This window comes from Balaenoptera borealis (genome assembly GCF_965194805.1).
Source record: "Balaenoptera borealis genome assembly, chromosome: 15".
Classification (NCBI taxonomy): Eukaryota; Metazoa; Chordata; class Mammalia; order Artiodactyla; family Balaenopteridae; genus Balaenoptera; species Balaenoptera borealis.
Genome location: NC_138871.1, coordinates 37,491,930 through 37,512,316, shown reverse-complemented (window position 1 = coordinate 37,512,316; position 20,387 = coordinate 37,491,930). Strand labels below are relative to the sequence as shown.

The 20,387-nt window shown below is 39.9% G+C and overlaps 1 protein-coding gene and 1 long non-coding RNA gene across 9 annotated transcripts in view; one reads left to right on the top strand and one right to left on the bottom strand.

Annotated features, from left to right (window-relative positions):
• LOC309612523 overlaps positions 1–15,665 on the top strand; it is a 55,921-nt gene extending 40,256 nt beyond the window's left edge. For both annotated transcript variants that reach the window (XR_014235245.1, XR_014235246.1), the window contains one exon: positions 1,065–15,665. This is a non-coding gene — a long non-coding RNA (uncharacterized lncRNA). The remainder of the gene's footprint in view (positions 1–1,064) is intronic.
• A 435-nt stretch (positions 15,666–16,100) lies between these two features.
• The window catches only part of PELI1 (pellino E3 ubiquitin protein ligase 1), a 128,942-nt gene continuing 124,655 nt past the window's right edge, over positions 16,101–20,387 (bottom strand). For all 7 annotated transcript variants that reach the window (XM_082358264.1, XM_082358265.1, XM_082358266.1 and 4 more), the window contains 3 exons: positions 19,377–19,574; positions 19,098–19,286; positions 16,101–18,520 (listed from right to left, as the gene is read on the bottom strand). In XM_082358264.1, the coding sequence (XP_082214390.1) occupies positions 17,954–18,520; positions 19,098–19,286; positions 19,377–19,574 (954 nt within the window). In that variant the 3' untranslated portion in view covers positions 16,101–17,953. The remainder of the gene's footprint in view (positions 18,521–19,097; positions 19,287–19,376; positions 19,575–20,387) is intronic.

The following is a 20,387-nucleotide window of genomic DNA, read 5'->3' as shown; positions in this document are numbered from 1 at the left end:
AAGCCACATTAATCTTATGATTCCCTTACAAAGAAACTAGTAGAAATGATTTCTTCTAAATTGTAAACTAATAAAAAGGTATCCATGAGTGCTTGTCAAGTTTAAAAATATTGCCTTTCTCCTTTTCCCCTCTGAATGAACTTAGTTGGTTTTGGTCCACACGTATTTACTGTTTATTATGTGCCAGGCACTGTTTAATGCAAAAATACAGTGCTGAAGAAGGCAAACCAAGTCCCTGTCCAAGGTGAGGGGGAGATAGGTAACAAACATTTAAACAAACAAATAATATAATTTCAGGAACTAAGGGCTATGAAGAAGACAAAATAGGGTAATATGGTCGACGGTACCTGGGGTGGAATGTGGCTGCGTGGTGACATCTGAGTTGAGATCTGAAGGCTGAGAAGGAGGCAGTAGTGTGACAATCTAGGGAAGAGCTCTGCTAGCAAAGAAACAGTAAGTGCAAAGGACCTGGGGTCAAAATGAGCCTGGTGTATTTGAGAGCAGAAAGGTGGTCAGTGTGGCTCTAGTAGAGTAAGAGGGAAGGCTGGGAAGATGAGGCTGAAGAGGGAGGCAGAGTCAGGTCAGAGTGATAGGAAGCTATTGGAGGATTTAAAGCAGGGAAGCTGGGAAGTGATAGGATCTAATTTATATTTTAAAAAGAAAAGTCTGGCCGCTTTGTGGAGAATAGACTGTAGGAGGTCGGACATAGAAGCGGGAGACCACGGAGGAGACAATGGCAGAAGTCCAATGACAGATGCTGGCAGCCAGGCTGAGGGTTTCAGTAGCAAGGCCACGGCTGGCCCACACAGCGCTTTTGTGACAATTAGAAAAAGTCTCCCATTCCCTTTGGTGGTTCTGAATAGCAGATGGGTTATATATGGAGTGTGAAGAAAAGAGAGGAATCCAGAATGACTCAGGCTTGCACTGCCTAATTGGGTGGATAACGGTAGAATCAGTTTTATGTTCACTTTGAGGACCATGAAGTTTTTGCATCAGGTGGGTTTACCCAAGTCACAACTGAAAACTTAGTAACATTTACCACACTGACACTGGCTTCCCCGCAGCACTGGAAACCTTATGCTGATGTCATGGAGATAACATTGTGAGATATTCAACCAGCGTGTTTGCCTTCCCGGTAAACCCTGTCTCCATGGATCCTCCACCCAATGAGTCAATGACATGCTTTGAGTCATGGGGAGGAAAAAACCCAGCCAAGAATGGGTAAGTCATCATATACTTTGAGTTTCAAAATAGGATTGAAAAAAAATTCATAGCAAGACAATAGTTTGAAATGAACTGCCTTTGATTCGTAAAAGCCAGACTTTGTTGAAAGAAAAAAAAATGTATTTGTATACACGGATGAGGCAGAGCTTGGAGGGCTGCCCCTGAGCAGGTCACAGACAGTGCCAGGAAGAACACAGGATGTGATGTCAGAGCCGTTTTCCCATGGCTGGAAAGGAAGATAAACGTTGAAGCAGCAGGCAGGAAGTTGTGAGAGTCAAGAGGGTGTGAGCACAGGGTTGCCCCAGATGAGGGGTGCAGGGGCCCTATGGCAGGAGGGGTGTGTACGCTGCTTTTCCCTTTGGAACTAGGCCAACTACAGACAAGTGGAAATGCTAGGGTTGGGCAATGAGGGGCCTTGAGAAATGCTCCCAGTTCCCGGGCCTGTGCGTGGTCTGCAGCAGAGCCCGTGGGAGAATGACGAAGGCTGACAGGATGAACGGGCTGCAGGAGGCCTGGCCTTGGGCCAAGAAGGTACAAGGTGTGCGGCCTTTACCACTGAGGGCCGTGGTGGGGACCGTGGCTGTCAGTGGCTGGTATCAGTGTAGCCCAAAGGCCAGAGAAAACAATTTCCTCACCATGGCCTCACGGTCAGGAAGTCCTGGCGGTTGGCAGACTTCCCCTGCACCTCCCCTGTAGCGTGCCTTTCACCTGGGCAATATTTTTGGAGAGGGAACAGGGAGAGAAGAACCCTGTGATGCGGGAGAAACCCCGAAAGACTGAGTGATTTTCCGAGGGAGACTGGTTTAAACCTAAAGGAGATATCTTTTATTTGCAAGATCAAGTGTTTTCCACCTACATCAGCAATGGGGGCTTTTTAGCAAGAAGTTGTTATAGACAATAAAGTTACCATATATATTTTTGTAAATCTGATTTATTTAGTGTGTCCATTTCAAGGCTGCTACATGAGGAAGGTCTGTATCTTTACTGAATGAAGAGAACTCAGCTTATGTACCTCAGCCTATGATGGAGTGGGGGAGGGGCGAGGGAGAGGGCAGGGCTTGATTCTGTCAACACTGGTTGCGTCCCCAGGGATGGCAGCTCGAGGACAGAGGAGAGAGAAAGACTTATTTTTCACAGTATACCTTTTGTAACTTTTGTATTTGTACCATGTGTAAGCATTAACTATTCAAAAAATAAGGTAAAATGGGAAAAAAATAAAAGTTTCTGAAATGAAAAAAAATGCAGATGCACAGAATCTCATATTCGATGCTTGACAATTAACATTCAATACTTTTCATCTCACCAGGAACCTCTGAGCCATTTCTCCTTCTTGGCGCACCCTGGGTTTATTCCTTTCACTTGTGCTGGTGTTGGTTTTGTAAGCTCTCTTGCCACTCCAGCTTGCCCATGACCCATCTGTGCTTTGTACCCCAAACACAGTACATCCTGTGGGTAGACCGTCCATTATCCAGGGGAAAACAGTCCTATTGACCCAGTCAGTCTTACCTGTCGTCCTGGATTGAGGTGTGGAAAGGATTAATGAGGGGTAGATCTGGTTGTTTCCACCTCTTTGGCATCAAGTAGCAGTGGGGAATTAGCGGAAAGGACTTGAGTACTGGGGTCAAACTCACTAGGACTTGCCTCTGCTGGCTACTAGCTTTAGGTCCTCGGGTGAGTCTTGAGTTTCTTCTTCTATACATTAGAGTTAATATAAGCCTCATTGGGTCAACCTAGCACAATGCTAGAACTGTTCTGATTACCCTCAATCCCCAGTCCAAGAGAAGAGAGATTAATTTTGATAAAATCTTACATCCAGCCAAACTCAGCGTACCTCTTCTCCCTGTTTTCCTTGGTTTCTACCCAAGGCCTAAGCCCCTCCATTCATCTATCACATCCTTTACTCTCATTTACATCCTTCCCTATACTTTTACTCCTTTGACCCAATCTTCCTCTACTTCCTTCTTTCATTAAATGTATTTTCATTTGCAAGTACCAGGCAGCTCAAGTCTAACTGGTTTGAACATTAAGGGCATTTATTGACTCAAGGGGCTGAAAATTCAGCAGTGGCAAGGGCCTTGGGTTGGCTGCAGTTCAGAATTACTATGGTCTCTGTTTCTTTCTGTCTCTCCACTCCACCAACCCTCAGCATTGCTTTATTCTGGGACTGACTCCCCTAGTGTTTATAGGCTGGATGTCAGCAGCAATTGGGCCCACATACTTCCTCATTATGTCCAGAGGGACTGAGAGGGAGTGAGTCTATAAGCATCAAACAAAAATCTTAACCTTCCATTAGTTGGAATAGCATGAACCAATCATGGTGACTAGGAGACAGCCATGTGCTACTTCACTAAGGTCTGAATTGTCCACCCTTGAGCCAATCACCGTGGCAAGGGAGAGGGGATTACCATGATTAATTTAGACCAATGGTTCTCAACTGTGAGCAGTAACACCTCCTTAAGATTATTGAAACATGTTGTTATGACTGGGGGTATCACTGGCATTTACTGGGTGGGAGCTAGGAGCTTCGAATGTCTTGCAATGTACAGGACAGTCCTGTACAATGAAGAATTGGCCTGCCTCAAATGCCAATAGTGCCCCACCAAGACATACTGGCTGAGACAATCAGGGCACATCACCCTGAAGTTGAGGGTTTACTTTCCTCTGAAGTGTGACAATACATAAGCCACACTAGGGTGAAGAGATACCTGAACAAAAATGACCAGATCACTCAGCTCCTTCCTCACCTTTATTGGCTCCCTTCTGTCTACTTAAATCCCTCTTGACAATATCATTTACTTCCTAGCCCCATTCTGTTGTACCTACCCAGGTAAACCCTCTTGTGGCAGTGATTCTTAGTATCTCCCAAGGTCTGGGCTCAAATTTTTAAATTTAAAATGTAACTGGTCACATGGCCATCCATAATAAAGACTAAAATTTTCAGCCTCCTTGCAGCTAGATATGTCAAAGGACCAAGCTATGGTCAATGGATTTAGGTAGAAGTGGCATATGCCCTTCTGCTGGTCCTGCCTTCTTCCTGCTGACCAAAATGCAAACAAAATGGATGGAGCTGGAGTAACCATGTTAGACCATGACATGGAAGCCAAACCCTGATGGCAAAGTAAGGCACTCAAAGAATTTTGATTCCTGACACACTGGTGCTCTATTCTAGCCTTATTAGTCTGCCTGGATTTTTATGTAAGAGGGCAATCGACTTCTTTCATGTTTTTTTTTTTTTTTTTCTGTCACTTGCAACCAAACATAACTATGTAACAATATTGGACCAATCTAACTGCCTCCCCACATCAACACTGGGGGTTCAAATGCTGATGGTCAGTCAAATCACATGACTAAGCAGATCACTGCCAATATCTGGTATATTCTCCACCATCACCTGGGTCCTCAGTGCTGCCCAGCAGTGTCTCCAATTCTCTCCCGTAGCCACTTCAAACCTCCTTCATGCTCCTCAAATTTTCATTCTTTCTTCTCCTATTTCCCTCTCTGCTTATTTCAGAGGCAAGATACAAGAAACCATTAGATAAGAACTTCCCCCCTCAGTTGCCCACCTCCAACATTGCTTATATCCACACAGTTGTTTTTTTCCCTTTCCTCCAGTTACAATGAAATTAGCTTGTCTCAGGCTAATTCTTCCCATGTGCTATGGATCCAATCTCCTCCATCCTATGCTCTATCCATTATCTTCCTCCCCTCCTCCAAAGGCTCCTTCCTTTCAGCCTTTAAACATCCTTAAGTAGCTCTAATCTGCAAACACACAAAAATCTTTCCTTCAACCTTGCATCTCTGTCCAGTTTTCTCCCTTCTCCTCCTCTCTCCTTCTTGCCTCTCCTCTATTCCCTATTTACTCCCTTCCTTCCCTTCTCTCCTTTGCTTCTCCCTCTCCATCTCCTCCCCTCCATAATCAAACTATTTGACTTTTCCAGGTCTCCACTTCATCATCCTCAAACCTCTGAAGCTTGGCTTCTACTTTTCTCACTCCTTGAAAATGCAGTTGTCAAGGTCACAGACACCTTCCTTGTAGCTAAATCCAAAGAATATTGCTCAACCCTTGATTACTTTGCTCCTCAGTAATTTGACACTGTAGACCAGCCCTCCTTAATGGGTTCTCTTCTCTTGACTTCCACGTCATGGATCTCTTCTGGTTTTCTGTCTTTTTCCCTCTGACATCTCTTTCTCAGTCTTTGCTATGGGTTTCTCTTCTTCCACCCTACCCCTTAATGTTAATGTTCCATCTGGTTGGGTCACAGCTTCCTGGGAGGTCTTACTCATAGGACCTCAGGCTGATACTCTCCAAATCCGTATCTCCAAGGTGGATCTTATTTTGGGTTTCAGAATCATACATTCAACTGCCAACAGAACAGCATCATGGATAGTTTATAGTGATCTCAAACTACATTCATCCTCCTCCCTTCCCTATAAACCTGCTCTTCTGTTATACCATACAGGGAATGAACTACCATCTATCAAGTTGCCCAAGCCAGAGTCATGGCTCCTCTTTCATCTGGTCAGTCATAAAGTCCTGCCAAGTCTACTTTTAAATACATTAAATGTTTAAGATCCATCTGCCTCTCTCCATTCCCACCACTACTTCCTGTATGCAGTTCCCAATCATCTCTCACTTGGGCTATTCTGCAACTTTTTGTCTCTCTGCATCCAGTCTTGCATACCTGTTCTCCACAGCAGTCAGAGAGAGTGATCTTTCAAAAGTGCAGATCTGATCTCATCATTCCCCGTCTCCCTATGGCTATCAGGATAGAGCTCAAGGACACCTTGGCTTTTCTTACAAAAGCCCTGTCTGATGTGTCTCCCTCCTGTATCTTTTCCTCCCCTTTTTTGTACTTTCCACTTAGCCACATTCAGTTTCAGTTTCTCAAATATGCACTGCTCTCTACTGGTGCTGAGCCTCTGCACAAGCTCATCCCTCGCTAGGAATCCTCTTCCCACTGCCTCCACTGCCACCTTCCCCTGTCCTCTTCCTTCAAGTCAGGCTTCTCTGACCTCCCAAGTCTGGTTCAGTGCCCCTCATATGTGCCCTTAAACGATCTTTATTTCTGTCATAGCACTTACACATATTGTAATTGCTTACTTACTCGTTCCCTTTGACTAGATTTTCAGCATTGTGAGGGTAGGGACCATGTCTGTTTTATTCTTTATTCAGTGCCTCTCACTTACTAGATGCTCAATATATTTTTGTTGACTAAATGAACCCAAAGTAGGTATTCAATACATGCTTCCCTTCCCAGTGGATAAACACGTCTGACTAGTCAGGTAATTAGAAGGTATTCAATGAAACAACTGCTCTCAGGGTGGGGGAAATGAAAGAATCCCTCTCTAGACATCTTATTTAATGTTGAAAAACAAAAACCCACTGAATTTAATAGAGCACTGTAAATTGTGATGTTCATGTGGAGAAAAAGACCAATTAAAATCAGCTCTTGCTTTCCAATTTAAGTTGTCAACAGGCTTTCTTCTTTGAGGTTTCCCCATGACTCCCACAGAACAAGGAGAGAAAGGTATATCACAACTGTCAGCAAAGATTCTCATTACTTTCCTCTCCACTCAAGAATGAAGTTCTTCTCTCCTATCTTGTGATCTCAAGGTTGCTAGAAAATTAAAAATAACTCTTCATCCTTCATGAAGGATGAAGGGTCCAGTTCTGCTCAAATATTCAATGAATATTTAACTGAAGGCTGACTCTATACAAGACATCCTCTTATTTTTCACACTCTCTTCAAGTTTTATGAAGGATCGAACTTTGTCTCCTACAAGTATTTTATTCTCTTGCACAGACTTCCCTTCAAGAGGGCAGCCTGTACTCTACTGCCAAAGGCCCTGTAGCTTTTAAGAAGCAGAATGAGGGCTTCCCTGGTGGTGCAGTGGTTGAGAGTCTGCCTGCCAATGCAGGGGACACAGGTTCGAGCCCTGGTCTGGGAGGATCCCACATGCCGCGGAGCAACTAGGCCCGTGAGCCACAGCTACTGAGCCTGAGCGTCTGGAGCTTGTGCTCCGCAACAAGAGAGGCCGTGACAGTGAGAGGCCCGCGCACTGCGATGAAGAGTGGCCCCCGCTCGCCGCAACTAAAGCCCTCGCATAGAAACGAAGACCCAACACAGCCAAAAATAAATTAAAAAAAAAAAAAAAAAGCAGCAGAATGAAATCAGATAAATAGTTTCTGTCCCAGCCATACAGGTCCAAATCACATCACTCATTTAAGACACCAAAAAGAATTTTGCTCTGAGCTACTTTTCTAATCACATTGATCATGATGCATTGCACTACTTACTCTTTCTTATCCATTCATTCCAGTATATATTAGCCCCTGGTACCTGTTTGCTGGTCATAGAATAGTTTTTCTCCATGAGAAAACAATTGGTCCAGAAAGGAGATCAAATTTTGGATCAAACAGCAAACCAACTCCACTATCTCCAATTTCATTTAAAGAACTGATCTTCTGGAATTTCACAAAAGCATGGCATTACCTTGTTGGCACCCATCTAAGTTTAGTTTGCTTAGATACAATGCCAGAAAACACAAAGCAAATGCTGGCATTTCAGAAATGCTGTGTTGGCTGGAAATGAACCATGAAAACGGAAGCAAATGGAAGCAAATGAAAGAGGGTCTTAAAGTCAGTGTGTTCTTGCCAATCAGGAAGATGAAGTTGTCACTGCATAAGATTCCATTTTGTTTACTTAACCCAAGTTCTCCAAATAAATAAAGACTTCTATCACCTTTCCACATAAAAGAGAAACTTAAAAAAAAAGAAAGCCACAAAACAGATTTTCTGGAAATGTTCTCAACTCAATGAGATGTGAGCTTCCTGTTGTGTGTAAATCTTCTCTAGTGAATGCTGGGTCTTATGGTTATAAGTGTACTTACAAATCAGACCAGGGGTATTTTGGAACCCAGGTTAGTTGGTAGCTCAAAGTGTCAGCCATAACGAGCAATGAACATGACAAAAGTTAAATTAATGTAATATTCTCAGGCTAAAAATTTAAACTACTACATGTTATATCAGTTCTTTCACTCACGTCTCTCCCATTTTGTAGAATATGTCACTGGTAAGCAGGTGTAATTCATAATGAAGGAAAGCATCAAAAGGTTAAGATCGACTTTCTATTTGAATTCCCATTACAACCAAGCATATTCGCAGATCAAAAAGATGTTCACACTGGTGTCACAGGTCAACATATAATTAAATTCCAACACAGGCTCATAGAGACAAGTTCCTTGGAATTTGCTGTTAGGGAATTTGACATGTTGGGTCACTGCTCTGAACTGTCCCCCAAACTATACCCTTTCAGGGATGTTTTGGCTATGAATAATTTGGAATATCCTTTCCTTTAGCCACTAAATGATTAAGAAGGTCCTTAGACTGAAGATAGCTTTATAATTCATTTAAAATTCTTTCTGACTTTGTTGTATATCAAAGAAGCTACTGAGCTCCCCAACTGAAGAGACCATAAATTTATTAGTCTGGGACCATCTGCTCTTACAAGTCTAGTTCCACACATAGGACCAGCACCAAAGTCCTTAGGAACTAAGATGAGGTAGAACGAGTATTAATTAACTGATGTCAAAGGGTTGGATTTTCTCTTCCCATAGGATATCAGGTAACAAGATTCATGACCACAGATAGATATCAGGTAATAAGATTCATGACCACAGATAGAGCCAAGGAGTTAAACATAAAAGTATGTTACAAAATTACAGGAAATGCTGGCTTTAGTATAGTTAGATCCTCTCCAAAGGGACTGTATAGCTTAATATTTTCTCACTCTCTTCACTCACTTAGGCTCTAGTTTATTTACAATGAATAACTGCCCTTTGTTACCGACTCTGATAATGGAACATCTGAGGACTGGTATCCGAGGCCAGACTGGATTAAGGCTTGGACTCGTGCCTTGTCTGAAGAATTCCTTGTTTTTGTGAAATTCCACCCAGATATTTTCAATGGCTCTTTTGTATTTAAAAAGGAATTAAAACACTTCGGTAAATAAATATGGCCATATTTGAAGTCAGTAGCAATAATGAAACCATAAAAGCATCTTCAAACAAACTCTTGATTGTTAACTTTCAAACTTTAAAAATCCTGTAACACGTACCAAAGCAGTAAACGTTCTTTTAGTGCTTCTCTGCGAAAGGCCACATCCCAAGAGTAGTATCTTTGACTTTCATTTCATCACCTCACAAGTATCACGTCATAGTTATATTATGTTACCTCTACAACTAAATACCAACTGTGCATAGTACACCTGACTCAGGGCTTCTTGCCACCGTTGAGTGCTCTGAAAAAAATCAATCAAAAATACAACTAACATTTGCATTCATTCAGTGTGACTAATATAGAAATTACACTAACAAACTTGTCAGAATTTACACACTCAAGTGAACACTGTTTCTTTCAAAAGGTCATCATGAGGAGCTATACTTATTCCAAAATTGGGAGCAGGTGTTTGGGGTGTGGGGAGGGAGAGGAAGGAGAGAGGGAAAGAGAGAGAGAAATTGCTTGAGAGAGAGGCAGTGGTGGTGAAGGGGGAATCCAAGAAACTGCCTGTCTCTGGATGTAATGATTCCTGCCCATAATTTCCACACCTGGACATTAGGATAATTACTATGCTTTCTCTGTTGGGGGCCACAAGTTCTCTAACTTCCCGCCCCCAATCCCTGTGCAAACTCAACTTTGGAAGTAACTGCCTTAGGGATCCTAACATGTTACCAAGACCCACAGTGGGGAATTCCTCCCATTACCCCTCTCAGCTGTCACCAGAGCCCATCCCTTCTTTGGGAGCTCCTACCACCTACAGGTCTCTGACAGCCTTTCTGGTGGAAGTTCCTTTTCTTGTGTCTGTACACCTAGCCCAATTTAACTCCTCTCTCTCCACCTAAAGATCTGCCCCTCAAGATTCAAGATTTAGACAACTTTATGGGTACTTAGGGTTTAGGTTGCTATTATTATTCAATTACATTGTGGACCAAGAAAAATTCTGAGTTGCTTGACAATACAGTAATTTTAACATTTTAATGAGACATTACAATCACCACTTCAAATAACTTATTTTCCAAAGGTCAACTGAAAAAGACGCCAACTGAAAGTGAAGGGTACCTGAATGTGTTGCATTCCTGCAGAGGTGCGGTATGCAAAACAACTGTGCTAACTTCACAATAAATAGAAAAGTAAAATAAGTGCCCTGTCAGTGAGTGAGCGCTCTTGTTGGCTGAATGATTCACGTAGAGGCCAAATGGCTGTAAGTGACACTACTGAACAACTCTTGATTTTCTTTTACTCTTATCTTTCATTTCCAAACTAGATAACCTTTTAATGAAAAGAATTCTGAAACAGACCATCCCCTACGTTTGGGAGCCATTGTTTATATGACAATGAGAGTTGATGTTTTAACTCTGCTGACACTTTGAATTTAAAAATAAAAACGATTAAAGTGCATGTACTTATCTCTGCTTCAACAAACAAAACATGGCCATTGAACTGAATCTTGGTGACTCAAGTTCATGATAATCAAGAGTGTTAGGGGACACAGGGGACCGAGGTTCTAGTACCGGATTTATCAATCGGTAGCTACTACCTAACAAGGCCTTGGTTTCTCACCTGTAGCTTAATTGCTAAGATCCCTTCTAGTTTATATTCTATATTTTTATTAATAGTTATACAGTAATATGATATAGTAAAACTTTAGGAAATTCTAAGGTGGGTAGATCTTAACTTTCCCTTTCAATCTTGGCTGTCTTCTGTGTCTTCCTCAACCAATAAAAGGCTCAAAAACTTGAATTTCTGGATGACATACTTTTGGGCTATAATTGATATTTCTTCTCTCTTCTCCAGGATAATCCTTTTTGTTCTCTTCTGACACCACCCATGGGTTTTCTCCTTGTTGCCCTGTCAACCTTCTAGTAATTGTCACTTTTGCCATACCTCCACCTTTTCCATTTTTGTCTTTTCGACCAATGAAAACACATTTTCTGATTAAATAAACAGCTTCTGTAACCTTCATTCTTTTGACTGTTTTTGTTAATGCTTCTACTCAGACTGTTTGGATAGCTTAACAGTTCAGAGTTCTAACAGTTTTCTATAATTATATAACAAATAGTTTTTGAGCATCTACATGTGCCAGGCACCACGACAGCCCTTTATCAACCTGGGGAAGAATTCTTTCAATGTGTTCCATCATTAAAATGGGGAAGCAGCAGATATGACACCAAAAGCACAGGCAACAAAAACAAAAATACACAAGTGGGACACACTAAGAAGCTTCTACACAGCAAAGGAAACAAAAGAATGAAAAAGCAACCTATGGAATAGGAGAAAATATTTGCAAACCATGTATATAAGAAACTCTTGCAACTCAATAGTAAAATAAACTAATAACCTGATTAAAAAACGGACTAAGCACTTGAATAGCCATTTCTCTAAAGACGACATACAGATGGCCAACAAGTATAGGAAAAAATGCTCAATGCCACTAATCATCAGGGAAATGCAAATCAAAACCGCAAAAAGATATCACTTCACACCTGTCAGGTTGCTATTATCAAAAACAAAAGATGACAAGGTATTGGCGAGGAGCTGGAGAAACTGGAACTTCTGCCCACTGTTGGTGGGAATGTAAAATGGTGCAGCCTCTATGGAAAGCAAAACTACCATATGATCCAGCGATCCCATTTCTGGGTATTTAACCAAAAGAATTGAAATCAGAATCTTGAAGAGATATTGGCACTCCCTGTTCACTGCAGCACTATTCACAAGAGTCAAGAAGTGGAACAACCTATATGTCTGACAGATAAATGGATATAAAGTAAATAAATAAACACACACACATTTACACACACACATACACATATAGTCTGGAATACTATTCAGCCTTAAAAAAGAAGGAAATTCTGCAATACGCAACAACATGGATGAACCTTCAGGACATTATGCTAAATGAAATAAGCGAGTCACAGGAAGACAAATACTGCATGAATCTACTTATATGAAGGAATGGCACTGCTTCCTGAATGTGAATTTCTCTGCTTGCAGGACCAGAAATGAGTACAAGTTTCTGTAGCAGTGGATTTGTTGCTACCTTCCAGGCAGCTGCCTGGATCTTGTAACTGATCACGTTCCCCTTATTGAATAACCTACTAAACACCTTTGCACTAAATCTATTTGCGACTCACCTTTAGCAAGTTTACAGGCCTTCATTAAATCTACTTGTGTACTCATGCCAATGCTGATTCTTACTTTGTTATAATACCAAATTCTTTTACTTCTTCCAAAAATTTTTACTATTGATGTTTAACATTCATTATAATTTTTATAAGCCACCTTAAATCATTTTTGAAAAATTGTTTAAAATTGATTTAAAAAAAGACTTCAAATTCCATTGGAGGGGGGCGGACAGTAAAATGTAGCACCTGTGTACACAGGTATGGAGCAAGACTTCTGAGGTTCAAATTTTGACTCCTCTAGCGATGAGCCATGTGAACCTTGGGCAAGTTACTAGACACTGCTGTGTCTGGTTTCTATTGTAAATGGAGACATACAGATATAGAAAACAAACTTATGCTTACCAGGGGGTAAGGTGGGAGAGGGACAAACTGGGATATTGGGATTGACATATACACACTACTATATACAAAACAGATAACTAATAAGTACCTACTGTAGAGCACAGGGAACTCTACTCAATACTCTGTAATGACCTATATGGGGAAAGAAGCTAAAAAAAGAGTGGAGATACATATATATATGCACACATATATATATATATATATATATACATATATATATATATTTACCTGATTCACTTTGCTGTACAGCAGAAACTAACACAGCATTGTAAATCAACTATACTCCAATAAAAATTAAAAAAAAAAAAAAATGGAGATAATAGTTCCTCTCTCAAAGGGTTGTTTTGAGTTTTAAATAAAATCAGTAATATACTTAGAATGATGCATTTAGAACAGTGCTTGGCACATAGCAAACACTCAAATGTTAGTTGTGAGGAATTTTTATGCTGTAGTTTAGCATACATAGCTGGGTTTACAATCTAATGTCAGTCTAAACAAACCAGCATTCCCATCATATCATGTAACAGAATGTTTGGACATGATATTTTACAATGATTACTAGAAGAACTCTTTTGATCTTCTTTACTGCATTTTCTGCTGACAATATTATCAAAGACAGGCATATTTCCTTAAGGGAAGCTGGATATTAAAATCTGGACTTATAAAATAGGTTCAAGAGTTGTTTTCCGTTAACATTTAAATATTAAAATTAAAACACACACAACTGTGCTCTGCCACTGCCAGAAAGGATTTGAAGCAACAAAATATTAAGCTTCAATAAAACTGAGAATTTTTTTTAAAAGCAAGCAAGAGCTAAGGACAAAGGTGTATATGAGCGAGATGGGAGAAAAACTGTATCAGAACAAGTTGGCTAAAGGAAGTTACTGTAGTTGAAAACAGAACTTCATTTCCTCAGAGGGCAGCCAAAGCAAAGGGAGAAACATGAGAAGTATCCTGACTCTCTATTTCAATGAAAGGAAGCTGGCCCTTAATCAGGAGGAATACTTTTTTGTTTCTAAGCTAGCATAGGATACATGGGGAACACTGATGATAATAATTAAGAACTTTGACAGTAGTCAAAGAAAAGAAAGAAGCAGAGACAGTTTTCGGTAAATACCTCGTCTAAGAGGAGTCTCAATCTAATGTCCAAGGCTAAGTTCCACAGTCAGTACACCCTCCCCCACAAACTGTTCTCTACTTCACTAAATGACAATTCGATCCTTCTAGTTAGTTATTCAGGCTAATAACCAAGTCGTCCTTGACTCCTCTTCATTCTTTCACACTCCGTATCTGATCTGCCGCAAATACCATCAACTCTGCTTTCAAAGCCTACCCAGATTCTGGTTACTTTTCAAACCAGCTCCACTGCCCCCACGCTTTGACCTAAGTCGCCATCATTTTCCCCCAGGATTACTGCAACAGTCTCCTAACTGGTCTCCCTGCTCCACTTCAGTCTATTTGGATCTTATTAAAATCGAAGTCTGAGCACGTCATTCCCTTGTTCAAAATCCTCCTATGGCCCCCCACTCATTCACAGTAAGTCAAAAATCTCAGGAGGCTCTCTGAGATCTAGTTCCACCCCCATGCCCCACTTCTTCTCTGTCTCTTTACCTCTTTGACCTGACCTGCTCCTCCTCTCCCTTCACACCACATGGCCACACTGGCCTCTTGGCTGTTACAGAAATGTTCCAAGCGTCAGGACCCTTGCAATTGGTGTTCCCTCTGCCTAAATGCTCTTCTCCTAAGTAGCCACTCCCTTCAGATCTTTACTCAAATACCACCTTCCCAGCGGGGCTTTCTGTTGCTCTATTTAATACTGCAAACACTCCGCACACCCACACACATCACACATGATGCTCTGTATCGACGTTCTGTATCTCCCTTTTCTGCTTTATTTGTCCCTCAGCACTGCTCACTACCATACTATGTCTTTTAATTTTCATGTTCATTTCCATCTTCCCCACCAGAATGTAAACCCCATGAAGGCAGGGTTTTGTTTTGTTTTGTTGTTTCCTGCTACATCACCCAGTGTTAGGGCTTGTTGCACAGTGGATATTCAAATATCCGCTGTAAGAATGTGTGGGTAAAATTCTGAGGGCATGGCCTTAGAGTATACTTATATAGGAGTAATTCTGAAAGCGGGAGTGGGAGATAGAGTAATACAGTTCAGTTATGTAGTATTTTGGTGATCTGATTTGCTACATGGTTAATGCTTAGAACACAAAAACCAAAGAATGGATCACAGATCTTTCAGCCAGTGGTCTCTAAAGTGGGGTAGCATAAGATGATCGCCTGGGATGAGGGGCCAACATGTTGGAATTATATTTTTTTTATAAAGTTAAAGAAATAATGGATGGACTTTCACTGGTGCCCTCACTCAGTCTATGTGTCAGAAGGTCATGCATCACACACGGTTCTTGGGGCACTCTTCTGAAGGAAGAGTGGAGTGGGAGTACTCATGTTAGATGTAATTATATATTTACATGATTATTTATTCCTATCCTGTTTCACATGTACTAGAAGATTTTTATATCATGAAAGTAAGCAATCACAGCTTCGAGAAGATAACATGATGAAAGACTCCTCTTTCTAGATATCTACCCTGTCTTGCTTCATGACCCTAACATTTTAGATGAAGGGAAATTTAATTCACTGTACAATGTAAGGAACATTTAGATATTAAGATCACTTTGATAAAAGAATTGAGCCATAAAGATTGTCTTTCTTGAGAGTGCATTTAGGAGACCTAAATACAACTTCTTCTCTTTGGCCAGAATACTGACATGCCCTTAATACAACTGAATAAGTAAAAGTATTCCGTTAGGCATTGGCAAAATGAAAGAATTAATAATTAAAATGCTTGAACAGAAAAAGTATGACTAAAGATTTAAATTACCTGAGTTTTCAAAACTTAAATTTGATAGAAAGTGAACCAGATTTTTCTTAGTTGGTAGGAGGAAATTCAGGCACCTCGGGAAGAACATGAACCTTTTATGATCACTGAGGCACTATTAAACGGTCTAGTACGCAACTTGCTACAAGCCATCTCTCCAGCAGGGCTTAACTTAGAAAAAGGCCTCAATTATTCAACCACTAAAGAAGTTCCTCTATTGATAAGTAAGAGATGCTTTCCCAAGAGAACCAGAGATTTAAAGTGTTACATTAAATGCAAACTCCTCATCTATTTCAAGTGAATATTTTTGGAGTGTGGACTAGATTTGTCCACAAGTTTTCACTTCTGGTTTCCCACTCTCAGTTATGCAAAAATGAACTCACAAAGGCAAATTCAAATATCTATTTTGAAAAGTATTTACTCAGTTTGAATAAATTAATTGCAAATAAAAATCAGCTACAATATATAGCCTGAATAGAAATGACTAGAACAAATACAACACAGGACTTGATTTCCTTGCATTAGTCACAAAGCATGTGACAATCTAGAAAACTTCAAAATCAATTATATTTCTTTGAAAAAGGAGTAACAGCAGTTACTGATACATCACAACTAGTCAACTTATAATACAAAGTTTCCTGACATGCATTTCCTGAGTGAACCCAAATGATTTTTTAAAACAAGGAAATTTTGACAAGTTGAAGTAAAGTAAAATAGTTCATGGCTTCTAAGCAACAGGTTTTGTTTTTTAAAAACCAAAAGAAAATTCAGAACAGCACTGTAATAGGATAAATTAAAGCTGTGCTACCACATACAAAATTTTGCTAGAGTCAATTAAGTATAATACAATTTTTCGAACTAAAAGAAAACAAAAGATTAAAAAAATGATTCTGTCTAATCTAAAAGTGTACTGATTTCTACAAGTGTCACAAAGGGTTTGATGTAGTGCAACTGTCTATACTTTCCTTGTGGTGTGTTAAAAAAAAAAAGGGGGAGTGGGGGGAGGGGAGAAGAAATGTTTTCTTGCTTCTGAAAGCAAAGAACTTACTGGAATTAGAGAATAAACTGACCATGCAAGTATGTCCCTCCATTTGGCTGTCACTGGTGCTCATTTGCCAACCAAGCATTTCCTTGAGTCACACTGTGGCAACTGTCCTTTTAGGATTCAAGCCCACAGTTAAGGCTGGTCTGTTAGATTAAAAAAAAAGAGCACTGTTGTCATTCAACCCTTTATATCTCTCTAAATTTCTTACCTGAATAAGTCCAAATACAGGATAGTTAATTAAGCATTTCTTTTTCTAAAAGCAAATCAAGTCACTCTCCTTTCTTGTTATTTATGCTTTTTCTCATGGGAATGATTATTTTTCTAGAAACAGTGAACAGATGAACCACAGTTTATATCTAAAAAATAAACTTGCCAAATGTTGCTGATACTAAAAACAGATTAGTTATCATGGGAGAAAAACAGATAATCTAGATTAAATTGCATATTCAAAGGAGCATGTGAAATGTTTCTTAGCATTAAGTTTTTGTTATAGTACTACACATGGGAGAAACATTGAGGAAAAAAAATCTTTCCTGATTATCTTCAATGTGGTTAAAAACAAACACCTCTTACATAATGGTAATTAATATGAATTTGTTTTTACAAAGTATTCTAATTTACCAAATTTCATATTTAGATGGGGGTGGGGAGAGAGGCTCTCTTGTCCTTCTTCCTAACTTTGCAAATCCTTGAGCTATGCTTGCTAAACTACCATTCACACCAAGAGTGTGAGACCATCGTTACCATGCTGCTCTACCAAGAACATTCTAAGATATTTTCTATAATAAAGATAAATAGAAAAAAAGTTAATATACATGTTGCTGTATTTTACAATGTTTGCAACAAACTGTAAACTAACATAGTTTGAACCAACAGTATCCTCAGTTATACAAAACAATTTTTCAACACTGAGGATGGGTGATTCAAAACACTAAAATGAAGGCATCAAATTAGACTATGTCTTTTTCTCCTCAAAATATATTTTCAAAACTCAGAATTCAGAAGTCTGGTACTTTTGGAAATTCCTTTGCTTGAGTTTCCCAGATTTTTGCTCAGAAATTGCTACTATTTATTATAAATGTTTAAAAAAATTACTCATCTTAATGCAAATGACCAGAGCAGAAAAACTGTGATGTGGACAACAGGTTGGAAAACCCAAATCACTTAGCTTATAAATGTATAATGTAGTCCTGGAGGACAACGGTCTGTTAGTCTAGAGGTCCTTGGAAAATAAGTCTGATGTAGCCTTGTTCACCAGCCAACTGATGTGCACAAAAGGGACAGGCTGCATGAAAAGTATGAGTACCATGTGGAAGCGGGATCTGGGACCAGTAGGCAGTTGTCTTTTCTGAACACACATGCCCACACGGGCTAAACGCATGGGTTGGAGGGCCGGCGTCCACATAAAATCCAGCTTCACATCCAAGCCACAGAGGGACATAGGGACCAACAGACCTACACATAGGACATTCACGATCTTTTCCATCACGTTCTTCTTTGTTTCCCCAGTTATGATAGCCATGCACATGGCCGCAGTTCAGATACACCCATGGTTGCTTTTCATCAACAACATCTTTCCTCTTCATACTAGGAAATGCTAGTGTGTTGAACCCTACAGGGCACTGAGGTCGTGCTGCATTGATTTCCTGTCTTAAAGCTTCTAAATGCTTCACGGTAGGAGTGTGGGAAAGGCCTTCTGCAGTACGCCACAGCAATGTTGCACCACAGAGGTCAATTAATGAGCCATCTTGTAACTGATTGGTTTCAATTTCCACCTAGAGGAAACAAGAATCAAAAAAACACATTCACCACTGAGTTTTGGATTTTTACCTAAGAGTTTCGGTCTTACGTGCTCCTTACTCAAGAATCAAGATTTCCTCTGGTTGTTTATTTAAGAAACTCGAATGGCAGTCATGAAAAAGATGGGTTTGAAAATCAAGGATAAAATATTGAGCAGTAACTTACCTCTTTTCAGCTTTATAGTAAAGACAATTTATGATTAAAACATCTGGCTGATCAGTAAGTTTAATATTTCCAATTTGGTAAATATGTTGGTCAAAGATATACAGATACAAGTAGAAAATACACAGAGTGCTATTTAAATTGGGAAAGCTTAGGTTTTAAAATATATTAACATAATATAAAAGAAGAATAAATTTTTAGAGTGTTCTAATTGAAACATTAAGATATTATCCTCCTGGTATAGTATTTGGTAGTCAGCACTTGATAGCCATACTTGGTACTCTGTGTCAGCAAAAGATTTAATAGTTTTTGGGAATATGTAATGCACTCAGTCCAACTCACCCTATGCGTTTACTGCTGTTAAATAAGAAGCTACATCTCAGTACTTACCATTTTCCCTCGCTGCTGAGCTGATCTGGTTTCACGCAGGCTGAATACATTTCCACACACTGATATTTCTCTCCATATTCCAGGCTTGGAGTCTTCTGTGAACCCATTGCGTGGATGCATAACAAGAACGCCATTGGTGGTCAAGCCATCCATCTGTCCATCTGATGTCTTCCATTTGGCAGCCTTCTCCTAGTAGGAAAAATAGTGAGCTTCTGTTTATTTGTAATTGGGAAATAGAAGTGGTTATAAAATGCAACATTTAGGAAAAAAGCTTTTTACCCCAAGAAAGATGTTTTTTGATGAGTCAAATCCTGCAGCATAAATCCGTGCTGTAAAGGGGGGATTCCGTTCACATATGATTCTACAGGCAAATCTTGATATGGTGCTTTGCACTGACTGTGTATCAGAATTACTTTGACTTCCAGGAACTGTGTCAGTTACTACAAAGTCAATGGGACTTTCAGTCGACCGACCAATCTAAGGGAAAAACAAATATCTGTAAACCTATTCAAAGGAACACAATGGAAAATCCACTCAAGAAAGGCACAAACAGTAAGGTGAAATCATTAAGCCTCTGAAATTTCTAATGCTCAAACTTATCATACTTAACTCTGGGGCATCTATACCCTTGAAAACCAATCTGTCACATTTCCTCTGATGTAGTAATCACTTAGAGCAATAAAATTTAGTAGGAACTTACAACCCAGAATATATGAAACCCTCAGGGAATGAAGAGTTTAGGATGGCTGAGATTTCTAGGTGGCTGCAGATTTTAATTTTAACCCCTTTGGACAGAAATATGTCTACCATGTATTACTCTAGTTTCCTTAACAGAGTATAATGAACATAAAAGTAAATCTTTTATGATGACTCCAGGACATTACACTATGAATACCATTTATATTAAGCTGAACTGCACTGATGTCTTCAGGTGCTATAAAAGTATAAAGGAACGCTGATCCTTATGTTAAAGGTTTACAAAGCCGTGCTTTGAGGTCTTATGTATAATTCACAGGATTCTTGTGTCTCTTCTGTCAGGTTGTCAGCTACCATTTATTGCTGTTGGGCATATTTGCCTCTAGCAGCATACCCCTCCTCTAACTAGTTACTCTAATTCTGCCATGGGTTGAGAAATCAAAATAACCAAACTTCAAAGAACAGTATTTCAAAAGGTTCCTAGTGATGGCCTAAGGGATTCTCCAGGGAGCAGGGAAAAGTGCATGGACTTTGTGGCATTTATCTTATATGCTTAGGTGTCCTTTTTGTTTTCTTCCTCGTTCTTGGCCATAT